General features: G+C 42.2%; 1 protein-coding gene across 3 annotated transcripts in view; it reads left to right on the top strand.

Annotated features, from left to right (window-relative positions):
* The window catches only part of side-III (sidestep III), a 106,814-nt gene extending 88,087 nt beyond the window's left edge, over positions 1 to 18,727 (top strand). For all 3 annotated transcript variants that reach the window (XM_036819043.3, XM_036819042.3, XM_070995810.1), the window contains 7 exons: positions 777 to 1,025; positions 2,081 to 2,206; positions 2,637 to 4,655; positions 7,597 to 7,731; positions 15,187 to 15,345; positions 15,848 to 16,110; positions 16,822 to 18,727. In XM_036819043.3, the coding sequence (XP_036674938.3) occupies positions 777 to 1,025; positions 2,081 to 2,206; positions 2,637 to 4,655; positions 7,597 to 7,731; positions 15,187 to 15,345; positions 15,848 to 16,110; positions 16,822 to 17,475 (3,605 nt within the window). In that variant the 3' untranslated portion in view covers positions 17,476 to 18,727. The remainder of the gene's footprint in view (positions 1 to 776; positions 1,026 to 2,080; positions 2,207 to 2,636; positions 4,656 to 7,596; positions 7,732 to 15,186; positions 15,346 to 15,847; positions 16,111 to 16,821) is intronic.
* Positions 18,728 to 20,288: the final 1,561 nt, after the last annotated feature.

Below are 20,288 nucleotides of genomic sequence, written 5' to 3'. Positions count from 1 at the left end.
GGCAACGAGGAACAGAATGCCACGCACATCGCACACTTGGCGCAGTTTTCAAAAGTTGCCAGCAAAACTTTTTTCCTGCGTGGGAATTTCGGGGCGGCGGGGGTACGTTTTAGGCATGCCTCGTGTATGACATAAAATTTCGAGTTCAATCGTTTGTAACCAAAAACGCAAAATGAGTTTACTTTGAATAAATCATGAGCCAAGTGGTAGGAGTACTCCACTTTGAAGCTATGTCGAAACTTTTGCTGGCAAGGTAGAAATGTATTTCAATTTTTCTGGAATTTATAAGGCTTAAATTCCTCAATATATTAAACAAAACTCCTAGATATCAACCATTAAATATATGCAACTTTTCCTTTCAAGTAAGAAAGAAAACTGAAAAGTCTGTTCTTTTTAACCAAGATTTAAGAAACTGATATCCTCCTAGGAAAAAGACAACCCAATTAGGCATAATTTCCATTTAAATCCATGAATATCGTTTACTCGTCAGCAGAAGTTCCGTAACTAAATATATCTGCCTAGAAACATATTTAAAGATGACAAGTTTAAAATATCCCTCATACCTGAGGAAAAACTATACGCCAGCTGCTTTGTTTAAATTGAAAATCCGAGCTGTCAATTTGCCCGTCCTCCGGCCTGTCAGCAAAATGTTCGCAATATAAATACTTGATATAGACAGGGGACAATCGGACAATTGCAGCTGCTCATTATTTTGCATTCGCCGTCCTCATCCTGCTCGAAATCTAAATTCGATCTCTCAATCGTGTCGCCAACAGATGCGCCCGTCTGCAGCAGCAGCACCATCACCGTGATTGGAGCCTCCCTGGAGGAGGCCGTGCCCATTCCCTGCCGCGTCAACTCGGACCCGCCCGAAATCGACTTCGAATGGACCTTCTCCACCAGCGGCGAGCACTTCGAGGTGCCCTCGGGCCACTACGCCACCATCCAGGACCCCACCATGACCACCACCAGCGACGTCCGTCGCACCGTCGTCGAGTCCAACGAGACGCACTTCGAGACCTATGGTGAGTCGATGCACTGGGAAAAATCTAGGTGTTATTGTTATTAGAAAAACAATTATTCACAATTTTGCTAAAATTATTCTCATAAAGAAAATAGGACGACAATACAAATATAAATATAAGGGAGATCCACAATTGCATGGAAAATGTTTAAGGTCCTAATGCACAGAGTCCTAATGTAAAATTTGATTCATTAGGGCATTTAAGGTCAACCAAAGGAATTGGCTTAAATTGTATCACTCATACGTACTGTTGCCTTTGATCAAATGTTCATTTTAATCTAGGAGGCGTAGACTTCGACCAACCATTTCTTTTTTTGGGCTCCCCTATTTCTACAGTTAATTCGAATTCTTATTGGCATACATGTCGTATGAGTAATATTTAGAAAAAACTTTTTGATCTCAAGATACGGTTTTTTATTTTCCCCTAACGAAAATATATTCAAACATTCTAAATATCGATGTTGCAAGTGCCTGTGAAAGTACATTTTTGGTTGGGTATAATATCGATTTCAAAGAACTCTTATAAAAGCATTTGCGAAATGGATTTTCAATACTAATAGTATGAAATCGTCTTGAGAAGATATACATAGTTAATTAATAAAAACAGCTTTATGCATTTTTAGAACCAATTTTCTTTGCCGTGCATTATTTATAGTCTGCAAACCATAGACTATCAACCTTCTCATGAGAAGCTTATAGCAAACCGATGGTGTAAGTGCAATGGAGAGGCATTTGCATGTGCTTGCGCTTGAGCAGGCATTAGAAACTAACATTTCGCAGAGGCCTAAGTTCGGCCAGAGGTGGTAACACCTGTATAACTGAACAATAGAGCAGGGCGGCTGAGGGGCACAGAGAGTTTTATCAATATCAAGCACACACTCGCACCACTCGGTCCCAAATTGGATTATCTGCTGCCGTCCCAGTTGGCTTGACTGAGCTGCTCGGGCGAGCAGAACTTATTTCATTTAACTTTGCCGAAAGGGGCAATTTAATAACGCCGAAACTGGACTGCAATTTACACCTGTACTACGAATATTGTGCTCTATTCACCCGCAGTGGAGACCGTCAGCGAGCTGATCTACACGCCCAAAGGAGAGCGGGACTACGGAACTCTGGCCTGTTACGGCCGGAACGCCATTGGAAAGCAGTCTGAGCCGTGTGTGTTCCAAGTGGTGCCAGCAGGTGAGTCCCACTGTCCCTCATCGATCACTTAGAGCATATTTTAGTCACTGGAATTTTAGCAGATTTTTTAAAAGCAACATCTTTTTATGATGCAACATCTTTTGGTTTTGAAATAGCTTCATATAGAGATTGATTTTTGTTAAGTTCATATCAGATCTCAGAGTAATTTTTTCATTTTCATAAGCCTTTGTCTTCTATAAACGTATTAATGATAATACAAAAATGTAACAAAATAAATTCAAAGAAGTGAAATGGTCGACTTGCCATTACTTTTCGTGTAGTTAGGATATCATTCTAGCGCTATGAGCACCAAAAGTAATAACTAGGTTGTAGCATTACATTTTTCAAACAAGACTTATTTGTGCAACACAATACGTGTGCTCTGAATGTTGTTTGCCATTGATTGGTTTCGCTTACTCGATCATTGTAGCCAAGCCGGGGGCACTGCGAAACTGTACCCTCCGGCCGTATGTGGTGACCTCCGCCTCGCTGAACTCATCGAATCAGACGACAATGCATGCCAATCAAATGCTGCCCACACAATACGGCAGACACGAGTCGAATTACCCGCACATGGAGTACGTACGTGAGCGCCATAACAGCACTGCCCGGAACAATGTGGCCAATAAAAATATGGGGGCTAGGACGAGTGCTGGCCAGGTCAAATCCAATAATAAGCAGCCCGGTCAGCTCAGTCCGCAGCAGTTGCAGCGCCTCAAGAAGCGGACATCATTCACACCGTCGCAGACATTGGCAGCCATCGAGCGGCAGCGGCAGAGGAAGCAGCAGCAGCAGAAGCAGCAGCAACACCAGGCGGCACAGCAGCAACATCAGCAGGCGCAGCAGCAACACCAAGCCACTGCTGGCAAGTCCGGCGGCGATAGCAAACCTGATGGATCGCCGGCCAAGTCGCCAAAGCAGCGGGTGCGGCGGGCCAGCCAAATCCCGCAGAGACAGCAGCAACATCAGCTGGATGCAGGGGCAGCATCAATAACCAGCCAGCGGAAGCCGGCAGAATCAAATTTATCAATGTCACATGTAGGCAAAGGCAGCAGCAACAGCAGCAGCAGCATCCGAGGCAGCAACATCAACAGTAACAGTAACAATGGCAAACTGCCAGCAAAGTATTTTAATAAGCGACAGAAAAACATGCACAAACAGCAACGGCAACAGCAGAAGGGAACAAACGAGCACAACAGCAATATAATCCATCATTATGCAACTTCGAGTTCCAGTTCCAGTTCGAGCCCGAGCTCGAGCTCGAGGAGAAGAAAGCGGCTGGCAGCAAATGACATCTTGGCAACTGTGGCGGCAGCAGCCACATCGGCATCATTATCCTCCTCCTCGGCCACCTCATTGGCAGCCACTGCCACGGCGGCGGTGGAAATCGAGCAGGATGTGGCCTCCTCCGCCGGCAGCAGCAACATCAAGAGGTCTCGCAAATCCCTAACCATCCTTGACAAACAGCAGAAGCAGCAGAAACTGAAGCAGCAGCAACTGTTGCTGCCGCCGAATGCCCCGCAAATAAGCAACCAGCCGGTAGCAGCAATTAGTGGCAACAATGTCAAGGAAACAGCAGCAACATCGAAGCAAGTTGCAGTTGCAGCGGGAGTCAAGGACAAGGCGTCCTCCAAGGAGGACTCCCCTGACAACAACGACAACGATGATGACGACAACGACGACGATGACGACGATGAAGAGGATAATGATGATGCGGCGGAGATGGATGCTGAAACTGAGACTAATGACGACCGGGAGGAGGAGGAGGACCACGATGACGACGCAGGCCTGGATGAAGACGTGGCCCAGCTGCCCACCGATGCCGATTACTTGGCCGACGGTCCTGCTCCCGGCGACTTGGAGGAGTACGAGACCGTGGAGGAGGTGGACGGTCAGCACATGCTCTCCCTGGAGGAGCAACTCGATCTGGAGTCTCTGGAGGACAACGTCGAGGAGGAGGAGGCCGGCGATGACGATGATATGTACAATGTTAGCGATGATGACTTTGTGGCCAGCGTGGCCCTCTCCACATCCGACACCACAGTCCCAGCCACCGCCGTTCAAAGGACAACCGAAGGACCTCACATGGGGGACAAGGCCACCCAAGCCACCGAGTCCGCCGCCGAATGGCAGCTCCCCCACTTCGACTACTCACGCATGGAGTACAGCTTCAGCAACGGAGTGGTCACCCAGAGTTTGCTGGGCGGATCGGGGGCAGGGGGCTTGGCTGGTAGCGGTCACGACGGCTTTGCGGGCGGCGGAACCATAAACTTCGACAACTACGACAACATCATCTACTCCACCATGGAACTGGAGTGCATGCCCGGCTACGACGGCGGCCTGCAGCAGCAGTTCTTCCTGGAGGCCTACGACTCGAAGACCAAGAAACTGCGGCTCAACATGAGCAGCACCTACGTGGATGTGCCGGTGTTCCGGATCGATCTGTCAGGTGAGTCGGATTCCCTATTTATGGGTTAGTAAAGGGGAACATCTTTATTCGGGCTTGCAATTTGGTACTCTAATGGTCATTTAATAGAGGCCAGAGGCCACTCCCTATAATATTAACAATTATAGAATCATTTTTGGGGGCATATCATAAAATGACATTGGCAAGTAAGTAACATCTTAAAAGTTCATTGGATCCGAAAATTTAAAAAAAAAAACTATTCAGATTGTAGATAGGTACAAAATTAAAAAATGACAGGAAATATTCAAAACCATACAGTAGTTACCTGTATTTGTACCTGTAGCTTAAAAAATATTTGGGGTACGTATAAATATCGGTATCCTTAACAGTTTAAGTCAAGAAAACCTTTACAATACCCAAGATCAACCACCTTTTCTTTATAATGCAGGGCCATTTCGCATTTTTTTTTTGTCGCAGCTCAAGGAAATCCTCCACGAACACAACTTGTTTAAATAGTCCGTTTAACAGGCCACTCAATTGCTCGACCTTTAATGGTTCGGGGGAAATCCAATATTTCCGCAGATTCTCACAGCCCCAGAGCAATGTTTTATTACACGATGCTTATGTATTATTATATTTAAATGAGGTTGGCTTAGAAATCACGAGGCCCAGGGTGTTGGCGGTACAATATTTACAGTGCTGGGTGAAAGCCGCAAACTAAAGACTTGACTTTTATGCGGCCAGCAACAAGGAGCTACAACAGCAACAACTCAGACAACAACAGCGCAAACAGTAAAAACAAAAACAAATCAAAGTAACAAGCTGAGCAAAAAGTTGAGCTGGCGAAATTGCGCGTTGGCTTCAAGACAAGGAGAAAATCCTGCGGCTGGGAAGAGGAATAGCTGCAGGGAGCGAAAATACTTCTAGAATTAGTTATGAAATTTATGGGTTTATTTTTAAAAAATTTTAATAGATATGCTTCAAAAATATCTTTGTTTTTATCCATAGCGGATTAATTTCCTTTATAATGGTTGTCAAAAAATGGTATAGTGTTATAATATTTTTACAAATCTAAAAAAAGATCTACATTTAACTACAAAACAGGTTTCGTATTTCAAATAGTTTTATCTAGACTGATTGATAAATGCGATTTTTTTGGAGTTATTCATGAATAGGATGCTTCCAGAATTACTGATGATAGGAAATTGTGTCACAACCAAATACTATAAGTTAAGTAAGTTAAAATAAAAAAGAGCCATGTTAATAATACAAGTTTATGCCATATCCCAGAGATCCTTTTCCTCAGTGCAGCTAGCCAGCCAGCACTACGCAGATTAATTAGTTGAGGCTGCCAGGACCTCAACCTCTCCATCCCCCCCCCCCCTTCCAACACCCACTCCCCGCCACTTCCTTGTCCCTGAACCATCGCTGGCACATGCTGTTGCCTGTTTTGTTGTAATGAATTTTAGCTAGTCAGCAAAACTTTTATGCCAATGGCGTTTTGAGGTGGGGAATTGGATGAAATAGAATGCTGTGGAGGGGTGGGGCGGACCGGGGGCTAGGGGCTAGAGGCTAGGGGCGTGGTTGGCCCCGAGGCAGAAGAAAACTCGAATCGAGCTGTTGAAAAAGCAAGATTTATCATGGGGGGTTAACAGGGAGCCGAAAATTATAATATTACATTTGATTCTGCGGGTTTGAGGCGAGTTAATGAGCCACATTTCGGATTATTAAAGTTGGCAACTTGGCAACGGGAGAGATGGCCCGATGCGATCCCTGCCCCCGTGCTGCAGTGGCATCTTTTTCAGCCGGCACCACCATATCATCGATGACTCGGGGTTAAGGGGTTTCGGCGATATTTGCAAAGTCAAACGAAGCGTAAAGTCACGATTAGTTAGACAGGCGTGTTAACGACGCTGACAGGGGTTGTTGGGGGTGGATCGGGGTGATGGGGGTGATTGGGGGCTCCCACCAAGTGTTTTTGTTCCTGCGGCCTGCCAATGTATGCGTATTAGTCCTGCCACGCCCCCACCGACACCGCCCCCGTGCACTAGTTGCCATTTTAATGAGCTGCTATCGGTGCAAGGAGAGCACGAGCACAAACAAAACTTTTGATGCGCGCATTAAGAAAAACCAGAAAAACGGAAAAACAGAAAACGGAAAATCGGAAAATCAGAAAACACCGGCAGGGCCGGAGGGAGAAAAACACACGCAGCCGGGAACTTTTCATTTTATGCGACCGAAGTTTCGCACCGCGACGTGCTAATTAAATGCCTGTTTGCCTAATGAAGTTTGCACAGAGCACTACAAGTTTTAAATTAATGATCAAAGATGACCTGGCCATCCTAGCCCTAAGCAGAAAAATATATAACATGGCAACGCTTTGCATAAAAGAGTATATAAAAGGTGGTGTTATAAAAGTTAGGTATTTATTATTGACAAGTAACGTTACAGAACAAAATATTATTCTAGGGAGCTCCAATGTTAAGACAAATCATAACTTATTCTTTCTAAGTATTGATATACCAGCATCTATGAAATAAAAAATTACCAAAATAGATCCTGTTAATATTAAGAACATTTATTAGCTTTATCAGTATATCACAATAGTCTGTATCGAATAGCAATATCTTCAAAATATGTCTAGAAGTATAAGTTTACATGGGTGCATGCAATAACGCTCGTTCGGTATATAATTTAAAAACCTGTGAGATACAGGATTAAAAAAATCGGACCTTGCACCACTCTATATATCTATCTCGTTTCCAAACTGCGCATCGACAGTGTTTTCAAATGTCAAAATCAAGTCCCAATCACTTTTGGATCTCTCCTGTGAAAGCAACCTAGAAAGCAATCCCCAGAATTTCTTTGGGAATAATCTCTGGTTTTCAGGAAAATCTTTTTGAGCTGCAAAGCAGCTAATCACTTTGCCCTGCAGTTGGTCACGGGACTAATTAATTTCCTCTGCTCTCTCCATCTCGCCCAGATCTGATGCCCATGGACTACTTTCCCGATGCCCATCCGGCCCTGCACTTGGTCGTCTACAGCGTCAATCAGAAGGGCCGCTCGGAGCCGATTGTCCTCGAGAATGTGCCCATCAATGAGGCGGACAAGCGTTCAGGTAGGTGTGCAAAAAACGAGGGGAAACTACTGAAAAGTTTTCCCGGGGGAAGAGGGGAACTTCCCTAGACCAGGACCAGAGCATTCATTGCTTTTTAAGCACCATTTCACCTTTAAAAAGTCATTCAAGTATTTGCATATTCCGCTTAACCGTTTTAGTTTCTTTCTTTCATTCATTTCTTTGTTGTGGTTCTTGTTGCTGCCACTGTTAGTACAATTGCTCTTTTATTTAACGAGTTTTGTTTACGCTGGGGCGACACTGCAACTCCACTTCGCCGGCTCATCCCCTGGAATCCCATCCCTTCGACCCACATCCTGGCTAGCCAAAGTAGTGACACAAAGATTTCTTATTCATGCTTTGTTATTCAACTTTGACGCTAATTTTCTTTAAAAGTTTTTCCGTTCTTGCGACAATCGAGGTAAAAAGTGTGAAAGTGCTTGTTTTTTGAGGGTGTGTAGGAGCTACAAAAGTTGGGGGGAGTACCTGGAAAATGTTATACAAGCGTTTTTTACAGGCAGTATTTACTTTAACAATATTGATAGCCCCTGGGGTATTTTAAAGTTTTCTTTAGCATATTTTATAGAAATCGCAGCAAAGGTGGTCTTTAAGTATTCTTGAAAATGATTTATTATGTTTGAGAGAATAGTTCAGAGACCAAATGCAAACATTTTAAATACTTTTGAAATTGAAACTCTATCTTGATGACTAAGCGTTACTAACATGGTATAAAGTAAATTAAAGCCACTTAGTAACTATCTTAATCAAACCTTGGATTAGCCTGTCTGAGGTATATATTGAATTAAATTATTCCTATTCCTAACGTTTCCTTGTGCTGATCAATTCCATTTATGCAAATATAATTGAGGCCCAATAACATCAGAATATGCCATATCCTTCACATGGAATATTATTAAAGACAATAACTGAAATCAAGTTGTTAGATTAAGCTGCACAAACTTAATGTCCATACAATTCATTTTCAGCAAAGTTATTTAAACTGATTAACCCATACTTGTTGGCAGAAATGCAATGTCTCAAACTCAAACATTTTAGACATACAAATTATCAAAATACCTCGGGCTACCTAAGCCGCAAACGATTGTTTCTAATAACCTCTTAAATAATTTGCCTTACTTTCCGGTAAATCCCTAAATGAGACCAACACTTTGGAAGACCAAAATCGATTCGGTTTGAGGAGACATTGATGTTTGTATTCCCCATCGTTAGGGCATCACCGATATTACGGTCAAATTGAATTTGTTGTCCCACATTAAATCAGCCGAATACCAGCACTGGCAAATTATGCACCAGCATCCAAGTATTTATTGCATCAGCAATTCCAGTGGCAACACTACCTGACCAGCATCATTATTAAACGCACCGCACGGAGAGTTATGTATTACTTATGTTCCGAATACTGTCCGCACTTGGTCAGCCAATAATGTTTATCTGCACAATTGCATATTTGAACGCTCGGGCTGCCAATCGCCATGAACAACAAATCCACTCAATCATCTCCTAATGCGCTCCAGGCACACAGCCCATCCTATATAGATATCCTATATAGATGGCGGTGTAGATGGAGATGGCGATGGGATGGCTCCGCAGATGGCCTTTGTCCTGAGTGTGGGATAGATTGAATGCTGGCCAACTTAGCCGGCGTATTATATCACATATCGGTTGCGAGTTGCTTGGGGATCGGATGGCCCCCGAGTGTGGGCGACTTAATTTTGGAACATGCAACGCCTGTGCATGCAATCCACCTTCTATCCGAGTGTCAATATTTGGACCTTGGTAAATCTAAAAGCTTTTCTGCCAACAGCCGAATGAAATCGGCCAAAGGGAGGAAACGGGCGGTAGAAACATTTTACAATGGCAACACTTGATGGCACATTAATGTAAATATAATCAATTTCATGTTTTAGCCAAAAAAGCGATGGCAACGTAAAACCCCAACAGAGAAAAGAAATATCTTGTTATGCTAAACTGACACACAGAGATTCCCCAGGAGTTACATTATTCCACCAGCAAACACCCACATGCACTGGGAGAAATGTTCAAGAGGAAAAGGTTACCAACTCAAGATATTATTTGATCTTTTTCCCCTACTAAAATATGAACAATGTTTGATAGTCTATCTATATATAAAATCTATATTTTTTATATATTATTTTCTGAAAAACATAAAATAACATACATAATCAATAATGAATTTTGATTTGTAATGATAAGAAGACCCTCGTATTTCTCCCAGTGCACACACATCCACTCTGTGGTCGCAAGGTAACAAGGTATCAAAAGCAGCAACGGAAACCGAACAGACACCGGAGCTATAGCTTCTGATACAGCCCCACGTTGAGCTCGTGCCCAAAGCCCAGGCGCACAAAATATAAACGATTACTGTACGACAAGAAAAAATACATTAAACATGTCTTATCTGAATACAATATCCCAAAAGACAACGGTGCAGAAAGTGAAGTAAAATAAAATAAAATTATATGTTACGGCGGATCGAAGAGCGGAGCGGTAGGGAAATGTGACCGCCATTGCAATAGATGACAGCCAGCTCCTTTCTCCGCCACTTTCTTTATTCTCTTACCTTTTTTTACCGCTGTCTGCCTTGTTTCCTTGAAATGGAGCGCCAGACGCAGACAGCGTTTTCTTTATTTATGCTTACTTTGTGTAAACGCATTCCTGCCTTAAAACCCACATGGGCACGATGGCTTACACTGGCAGAAAAAGGAAAACTTATTTCTGTACTTAAACTACAAAGCAAAATAAATACAAATATAGCATTATCTGCACTATCAGTTTATTTTCAGATACATAGTATCCATTAGAACGTTTTTCTTATAAAATACATTATCTTCTAAAGGCCTTTGGATGTACTCTATGATAGTCATACTAGTCTATTTGAATATTGAATAATCAGAATATATAGTTCTTTAAAAATTAATTTAAATAGGGTGTCAAAATAAATAAATATCGTTTTAAGTAATTCATTTGTCAAGCTGATCCTTTTTAACACTTCAAGTATCTTTTCCTCAAGCAGGCACTTGATTCTACATTTTCTCCCAGTGCCCTCCATATTCCCAATACATTTTAACCAATCCACTTTTTCATCATCTCGTCGAATCATTTATATCTCAAACGGGAGCATTAAATCGAATTAAGCTTATGAGAAGAGGCAGCCGGAAGGAGGATAGCCAGGACCTGCACTCATCCAAATGAAGCCCATGCAAACAATTGGCTTATGAGCGGCACGCAGGAGCTGCTCCTACTGTTCCTGCTGCTCCTTTCCCGGCGGTTCCATAGTGGTCCTGATCGGATACGGTTACTGCGGACCGGAGCCACTGAGCTCCCGGTTCCCACACGAGGTGACTGGCTCGATGGCTCTCGGGTCGGTTGTCTGGCTTATCCGCTTAAGTCGGGGCATGTGCATAGAGTGGGGATGGGGCTGCCAGTTGGCTGGCACACCGTTCCAGGTGGTTTTATTGGTAAATATTTGCACAAGTGTGAAAATTTCATTACGCCAGTGTGCTTATATTTAAATTAAATTTCTTTTTCTTTCGGCATCTTGTGTGTCCTGTCCTCGGTCCTCGCTCGTCGGTCTCCGTTTCTGTTTCAAGTGCCCTCTTCCTGGTTGCCAAATATACATTTTATTTGGCAAGCGATTGCTCGATTCGGTTTTTATTCCTTTATGCCCTTTGTGTTGGGTTGGCTGATACGATTGGGGATTTGCCGCTGGAAGGGCGGATGGAGGATGAGGATTCCCACATACACGACTGGATAATTCGAAAATGTTACCGCTCACATGCAGAGGTGGCCCTGTCTTAGTGCCAATTCCTCACTGGCTGCCATAAATGAGATAGTAAATTACGTATCCGCCATGTGGCATCGTTCCGCCGGGTATCAAACGGAATGATGAATTTATAATGAATTATTCCCACTCTGGCATGACATTGAATAAAATGAATAAATTTGGCATTTAATTTAATTCACTCGCTCGCCAATCTGCACATCGATTCATAAATCATTTAAACGCCACATGAGCATGCCGAAATTAAATAACACTTTATTTATCTGCTCGGATGAGCGTTAAGAAATGAATAGGGGACCAGCCTTTCGAAACGCATTTATGTGCGTGTCTAATTTGGAAATTGGTAAGCCCTCTGGATTCGGGCCAAGCAAATAGGTCCCATGATTGATGCCTTGTCCTAAATCAGAAACCGTTTGCCGGCTGCAATTGCCAGGCATTTAGCCCGATCTAATTAAAATTAAAAATGTTATACGCCAGCTTGTTGGCTGTTCCCCCCGTGGCCCACATTCCCCTAGTGTTTTTTGTGGAATTCAAATCAAATACAGCAAGCTGCAGAAGTTTGTAACTATTTCCATGATTTACCACACTGCAAAAGCAGGATTTAGGAATCTGTTCCATCCACATACCCTAAATCTTTTTTTATTTTGTTCAATTAAAAACCATAATCCTTACCTTTAATTATCAGCATATGAAAATATATTTAAATGTGTATCTCCTACATCGTTTAACCTACAATTAAAATACGAAAAATTGTATTCTCACGATGAGTACCCTAGTAAAACCCCCCAAAAATGCTCTTAACCATGTAGAACTCGATAAATAAACTACACAAATCGAAATACCAAAAACTTTTAACTTTCACATTTTGAATGTGGTGTATGGCTGAACTCACGGCTACAGCGTGTATTTGTACTTTTTTTTAAAAGTCATGTGCCAGCAATTACAACCCACGTACAAATTGGACCTAAGCGGTGGCTAGTGGGTGTGTGGGGGTGTAGGGAGTGTAGATATTTGTGGTGTGTGTATTTTGTACGGATGTGTTCGCTTAGACGCAGCCATGCATAAATGAGCAATTTCGCCAGCGGCGCAGTTTCGTCAACATTTGGCACAGAGGCAGCAGCCAAAGAATATTTATTGATTTGCAACTTTGGCGTTTGGCTGACAACCAACCCAGGTTTATAAATTAGCAACAGTCTGCACCACCCATCCATTACCTTCCCATGGCTGCCTGTTGGTAGCATGTCGCCTGGTTATTACAGTGGCCACTGCATAGAATCGGACTTTTATAGAGATTTATAACAGTCATGGCTTAATGGGGTTGTAGTAAAAAAAATTCCATAGCTTTATGGTTCATCCTTTTCTAGTAGTAACATGGAATCCCACCACCTTTAATCACTTCTACTGAATAATGATCTAACAGTTATAAAAAAACAAACAAATCAAGTATATATAGTAATAAAACAAATCATCTATAAGGGTGTCTAAAAGTATGCTGTGAAGAAACCTAGCTTATCTCGAAATTCAAAAATAGTTGCCTACTTTTAGACACATTCATATAAAGTAATCAATATATTTTATTATTTGCTCTCTACTGAATAACAGTTATAAAAAAAAAACAAAACATGAATATATAATAATAAACCAAATCATCTATAAGGGTGTCTAAAAGTATGCTGTGAAGAAGCCTAGCTTATCTCGAAATTCAAAAATAGTTGCCTACTTTTAGACACATTCATATAAAGTAATCAATATATTTTATTATTTGCTCTCTACTGAATAACAGTTATAAAAAAAAAACAAAACATGAATATATAATAATAAACCAAATCATCTATAAGGGTGTCTAAAAGTATGCTGTGAAGAAACCTAGCTTATCTCGAAATTCAAAAATATTGTTGCCTACTTTTAGACACATTCATATAAAGTAATCAATATATTTTATTATTTGCTCTCTACTGAATAACAGTTATAAAAAAACAAACAAAACATAAATATATAAAAATAAACCAAATCATCTATAAGGGTGTCTAAAAGTATGCTGTGAAGAAACCTATCTTATCTCGAAATTCAAAAATATTCTTGCCTAATTTTATACACATTCTTATAAAATAATCACTACGTATTATTATTCGCTCTCTAGGTTTTCCCCATTTTCATCTTATCTCTACTGAATAACAGTTATAAAAAACAAACAGAACATGATTTATATATATAAAACCAATCATCTATAAGGGTGTATAAAAGTATGCTGTGAAGAAACCTAGCTTATCTCGAAATTCAAAAATATGGTTGCCTACTTTAAGACTCATTCATATAAAATAATCAATATATATTATTATTCGCTCTCTAGGCTTTCTCCCTTTTCATCTTATCCAATTTCCACTGTATTCCTGCTTCCTGGTCCCGACTGTTCAGATGTTTGCTTATTGAAATTCTGCGTTGCATATCCGCAGGCGCGCACGATTTGTTGAATGTCGAATTGTTGAATGCGTAGTATTACAAAGGCGTCGCATCGCTTAGGTTGCGTATACGCAGTGTGGGCGGCCTTGTAATGCATATTCAATTACGATTTACCCGAATAGCCGAAAATCCAGCTGGCAAACGGATTTTAATTGAAATGCTTAGCGCCGCCGTTAAAGCCATCGCAAATACAACAAACTAAGCGAGCGACTGGCTGAAGGACCGCTGTCCGTGGCAGCCACTTGACATGCGACGTGCGTTTTATGGGGAAATATCGGCCGATATGGGATATAGACATAGAGTGGGGTGGGTGGGGGCTACGGTATGCCTGCTGGCTCGGCTGGAAAAGAGCTGGCAGAGCAGCAGTCAAGTGGCCAACGCCGCATCCAGTTTATTGGACCCTCGACGACCAATGGCTATTTATCGAATTCAGTCAAACAAAGAACTGGCATATTGCTTTCATCATCAGAAACCGGGAAAATAACGTGCATATGTGCTGCTCACGTGCGCTTTATTTTACAAATTGTATTTTAAGTGGCGCACTCTCAATTATATCACCTTTGAACTTAAAGGGACTTACAGCAAATGCGGTTTGCCTTTATAAGTCCTTATTTGACTTACTCCATTTTTAATTGTATAGAAGTTTAATTTAAAAAAAGGTGTACATGTTCCGCTTTTCGTTTGCTTTCCTTCTTTTTATGGATCTGATTTAAACCACTAAAGTATTTGATATTTTAATTTCGTTATTGTTGACCATAACAAAATAAAAACGTTCATTCTTGTGAAAGCAAAACTTTATTAACAAAAGTCAAACAACATGTGGCAAATGAATTGGATAAACAGAACCAATTAAATATATTTCATTTTATTTCTAACAATTGACGATATTAATAATTTAAATTTCAACTTTGTTTGCTCACTCATGCACATTATTTTAAATAGCAAAGGATAAGAGCTAAGGCATAAATCCAACTACACACCTTTCCTGACAAAGCCTCTAATTTGAAGTACTGCCCCAGTACTTTTGGCAGACCTCTTTGTTGTCAAATTAACTATATATCACTTAACTTGTTAGATAAGTTTAATCCATCCGCATAAAAACCTGAAAGTAGCAAAGCCACATTTCCCGCAGCCGTGTCCTAATCGTTTTCCCATTTATTGCCCCCCTTTTGCAGATGGTCGCATGGGCCTGTCGATTCTGCCCCTGGCTGCCCTTCTAGCCGGCACTTTATTCACCGTGGGCATAGCGGTCCTATCCGTGGTGGTCATCGCCGTTCGCAGACGTCGTGGCCAAGGAGCCCGCAACATGTGCGATGACAAGGACAAGCACCTGGGTGAGTAACTACAACATGGTCATATAGAGAGGGTTCTTATACCCTTGCAGAAGGGCCATTAATTCCTTGCTGAGATCTGCAATTCAGTGAAACTAGCTTTAGCCCACCATCGATAATATCGGTTCTATAGAACATCATAAAAATAAACGACAAAGTAGTCTGAAATCTATTTAACGAAGATCAATGCTGAGCATTAGAGTTTGAGTTACCTTCGTGTTCTAAGGAATATACCAATACATACCTTCCTATTCCTCAAAAATAAATGTAAAACTAAGTTATTTAAAACCATTGATAGTATCGATAGTGCTATCGATGGTTTTAGCAACCATTCTAGAAAGTAGATATAATAAATTAATTAATGAATCATCATCAGGAGAGTCAAATAGTTTGCCTCAAGCAATGGGTATCTAAAATAAGTTTTAATAATACCCTGCAAGGGTGTTTAAGGCCCCGGGAAATCCCCATTTCCATCCTGTTCGCTAATGTTTCATTCTCCTGACAGGCATGGATGTCACGGTGACGGCGCCCCTGGAAACGGGAGCTGGCCACCAGCGCCTGGTGGTGGCCTACACCCTGAAGCAGGGCATCGAGAAGCAGCCGGACATATTGAGCGCCCAGAAGAGCGCTCCAACTGGCGGTGACGCCTCGTCGCCGCTGGGAAATCGGCCGAGTGGTTTGTTCGCCGGCGGAGGAGGTGGTGGTGCTGGTGGTGCATCTGGCGCTCCCATGACCGGCAACACTGGCGGCCACAAAACCACGGATTATGTAAGTGCCAGTGGCCAGGAGGAGGCGTTGCCCTCTGACTGTGCCATTTATGTACCCGGTGCCACAGGAGTTTGTTGTAAATTGAAAGGGCTTCATAAACTTACCTCTAAATGAAAGGGGGCTTTAAATTAACGAAACGTGTAGGGTGCGAACGAGTATGGTCTTAAAACCCATCAAATTATGCAAGCATATATGACTTAATTATGTTGAGAGGTTTAAGTATTATACTTAGGTCATCTATCATAATTTTGTTGTAATATAACACACAAACACGTTTAAGCGAGTTGAAAAAGTCGTAACCATCGCACATTGTATATAAATTCCTTCATCCAAAGATTAGTTCATTTGATCTGTTTATAATTAATATGGAAAAAGTTTCTTTGTTTGTTTACTTCTATCGCAATTTTCCCTTAACCAATGGACTTCTGAAAATCATAATACTTTTAGAACGGTATATCATTTCGATCGGATGATCCAACCAGATTTTCTCTCCCGGTGCAACTCATCGCTCCGTGTGCTTTAAATATAGCATAGAAATTTAAATCCCTCTTTTAGAGGTTCCATGAGATTTCTCTGTTCATAAATGAAATATTATGATGGTTAATAAGCCTTGTCAAATTTATTAAATAGTGAAATAAACTCCTGCTGAGTATCAGTTACATAAATATCATCGATCCATCAACGTAACTCGCTAACCCATTGTTTTTGCAGGACGCGAATGCCCCGCATCTGAATAGCCCGCCCTCGCAGTCCAGCACCCTGAAGCTGGAGAGTGACCCGGCGGCGGGTCTGGCCAGCGCCCGGGGCGGGAACGCCCCACCTCTCCTCTACGACGCCATGCCCACGCTGAGTCGCTACGAGCAGCTGGGCCTGAGCATGGCCAGCTACTCGGCCGGAGCGGCGGGCACGGGCGGCAGCAGCAGCACCCTCAGCTCCGCGGGCAGCACGGTGAGCAGTGCGATGGCCGCCAACGGAGCCGCCGGGGCGGGGGGCTACGCCGCCCACCTGCACCACACGCTGCCCCACAACATGGCTCCCCACCCTCAGCGGGGCCACGATCCGCTCAACCTGGCCGACTACCTGACCACCAGCAGCCTCATAGACTACGGCCTGAACAAGCCGCCCGCTGCCCACATGACGCTGCCCAAGGGCATGGGCCTGGGCCTGGGGATGGGCGTTGGAGTGGGAGGGGGCGTGGCAGGGGGCATGGGAATGGGTCCTGGAGCGGGACTGGGCTTGGGGTCCGTGATGGCCGCAGGCACGAGCCTGTCGCCGTCGCAGCTCAACACCATCACGCACAAGTCGGCGGCAGGACGCAACCACATCATCACGGACACACTGCCAGGACCGGAGAGCTGCGTCTAAGGACATGGCGTCCTGGCATCGTGGCATCGTGGCATCCAACCAAAAGACTGGCGCACAGCAGTAGCCCAAAAACAGCCGAATCAAAGTGACAGCGAACTACTAACTAGTCATGTGGAGCTGCGGTCAAATTAGTGGTGAAGAGGGTTCCTAAGAATGCTTACAAAGTATAAAATATTAGTTGTTGAAGCTTGCTTTGCAGCTTTACTGAAACTGAAGCTTGGTAAAGCGTTACAATTTTAAACTCCGATTATAATAATCAATCTTAGATGAATTCTAAAGGGGTTAAATGTTTTGATCAATTAAAGAACCACTGCCGGAAAGACATCAAAGGAAAAACTTAAAATGTGAAATTCTTTGACAACATCACTTGGCATTTGTAATTGTTTTTTAATTTTGTGGACCTAGCTTAAGTTAACGAACCAATCTATAAACAACATTTTTAAGTTAGGTTTAAAAATTTAAAAAAATCAATTATTAATTGAAAGTCTTGCTTTTTTACAATCGATATCAAAAGTTTAGAAGGGATTACAAAATAGGATGTGTTTTTAACCAATCTTTTAGATTGATTGTTTTAAGTACTAGGTGAATAAGAAAAGAAAACGAAAGTTGTGTGAAAAAAATATGTTGTAAGATCTGAAAGAATTGAAAACCAGTGATTAAAAAATAGATATGTTTAAAATTACTATATAGAATGATTTGTTTTGGGAATCTAAAATGTCCTAAGACTAATTTAAGAATATTTTTTGATATTATGATGTACCCTTTTCGAATCCAAGCCGTTTCCACTGCTAATTTGACCGCATCTTCATACGGAAACCCTGTTCGGCGACGTCGCTTAGAAGTAATTATTAGAGTTAGAGGAGTAGCTAAAGTACGAATATGTATATGTAATGCGTGTGTCTGTGTCTCCGTTCGTTTGTAAATGTTTAAGCTAAGTGTAACCGTAGTTGTATTGTATACTATATCCTTTGACTGGTGTAAACCAGAGTCTGTTCCCAGCCCCGAGCATCGAGTTCAGTCTTTAATTTAAGGGGCGACCCCCAAGGTGAAACTAATCTTCCAAGCCCTGGACTCGTCAAGATGCTGGGAGCAGGGCTCACCACTCCCTAACTCGTTGTTAAATCTGTTTGTCCCGGCTAAAAATAAGAAAGAAGGACATATCCCCAAAAACATATCCCTTCCTGCCCAGCCGAAAAGCAAGCCGCAACTATTTGAACTGCCGTCGCAGCCCGAGATGAAAGTCGGGCCGACCCGAAAAAAGGAAAAGTTATATTGGACACGTCTTGCGCCATTGCGTGCCCAGTGCTGGTCATTATTTAACTTTTAAACACGCGCCAAAAACAGCAGCAGATTTGAATTTAATGGTCACAGCAGCCGCTCCCGCTCCTCCATTATCCTCCGTGGAATCCCCGGTATCCGAGTCCCCGCCGCCATTAGCCACTCGCAGTGGAGGCGGCCAACAAGTGAGCAATAAAGAAAAGTTTAGAAAAATATCCCAATCCCCAATCCCGAGTCCCGAATCCCCTGCCCCGATTATAAGCTCACGAGCGATTGAATGGGTATAGAGCACAATAAACGTGGAGGAGAACAAGAACTGGGCACGGATTTGTGCGCACGATAGCGCAAAACGATGACAATAAATGGAAAAGTTTTTAATAAGCTAATAAAATGATTTATGCGGGTCGAGCCGGGATAAAAGGCACGGGGCTCCAGCTCCAGATGGCTATTTGATGGGCCTCCGATTCTGGTCACTTCCGACACCTCATTGACGGACATTAACCAGTCGGACCTGAGCACACACAACGAATGCATTCTTAAATATTATTTATGGGTCCTTAAATGGGTCGGCCACGTTCGGGCAGTTCAAGTAGAGGCGAGACTCTTTCGATTATCTTACTGTTCATTGGCAATTGTTATCGAGGCATTAGCACATCAGAAATTCGTATTGAGGCAACCAGCAAAATAAACTATATCATAGACAAGGGCTAACGACTATAAGTGTTCAAACGTTTGTCATATCAGTTGGGCGATTCTTTTCGATATATGTACGTCTTGACTTTCTAACGAAAACGGTATTGGAAAACCAAAAATATTTAAAGCTTAAATCATCGATAGAGTTTAGTGAAATCAATGTAATGTCATAATGTTTAAATGTAAAAGTTATAGCATCCAGGCAAACTGGTAGAGCAAATCGTAAACTTCCTCCAAGTTTATACATAGGCAAAGGTCCCCCGCTGTAGATATCCAAAATCGAGTGCGAGTAGTGGAAATTTTTAAACAAACCCAAAACCTGTAGCATCACGCCCTTATGTCGCGATCCGCAAATACTATTTTATGAGCCTCAAAGAGGCCAACGTTGTACATACATGCATAGGCAAGCCCCAAACAACAGACATATACACATCATTGTAACTAACTACATATGTAAAAATGCTTAAAATATTTGTGATAAAGTAATAATGTTAATGATAAGAAATAAAACGCAAACATATTAATGAAAATACATTGAGTTTGAATTAAACCAATTTGATTTATTAATTTCAGAGGACTACAGGGCTGTGTTTTTATTTTTGTTTGACCATTAAAAATGCATTTCTAAATTAACGGAGTTTCTGGGATATCCAAATTGTTGTCAAATATAAAGAAATGAAAAAAAACCAAAAGGGAACGCCTTATTCGAGTGCCTCTACTATCAGATACCCTTTTATCAGATGACAAACTTTTAAGCAAGAAACAGACTTTTTTAAAACAAAATTCCAGAGGATTTTATTGGCGCCGCACCTAGCTGATGGTATCTGTACTCCTAACCATGC

The sequence above is a fragment of the Drosophila suzukii genome, chromosome 3 (genome assembly GCF_043229965.1).
Source record: "Drosophila suzukii chromosome 3, CBGP_Dsuzu_IsoJpt1.0, whole genome shotgun sequence".
In the NCBI taxonomy this organism is placed as follows: Eukaryota; Metazoa; Arthropoda; class Insecta; order Diptera; family Drosophilidae; genus Drosophila; species Drosophila suzukii.
This window is presented reverse-complemented; position numbering and strand designations above follow the sequence as displayed.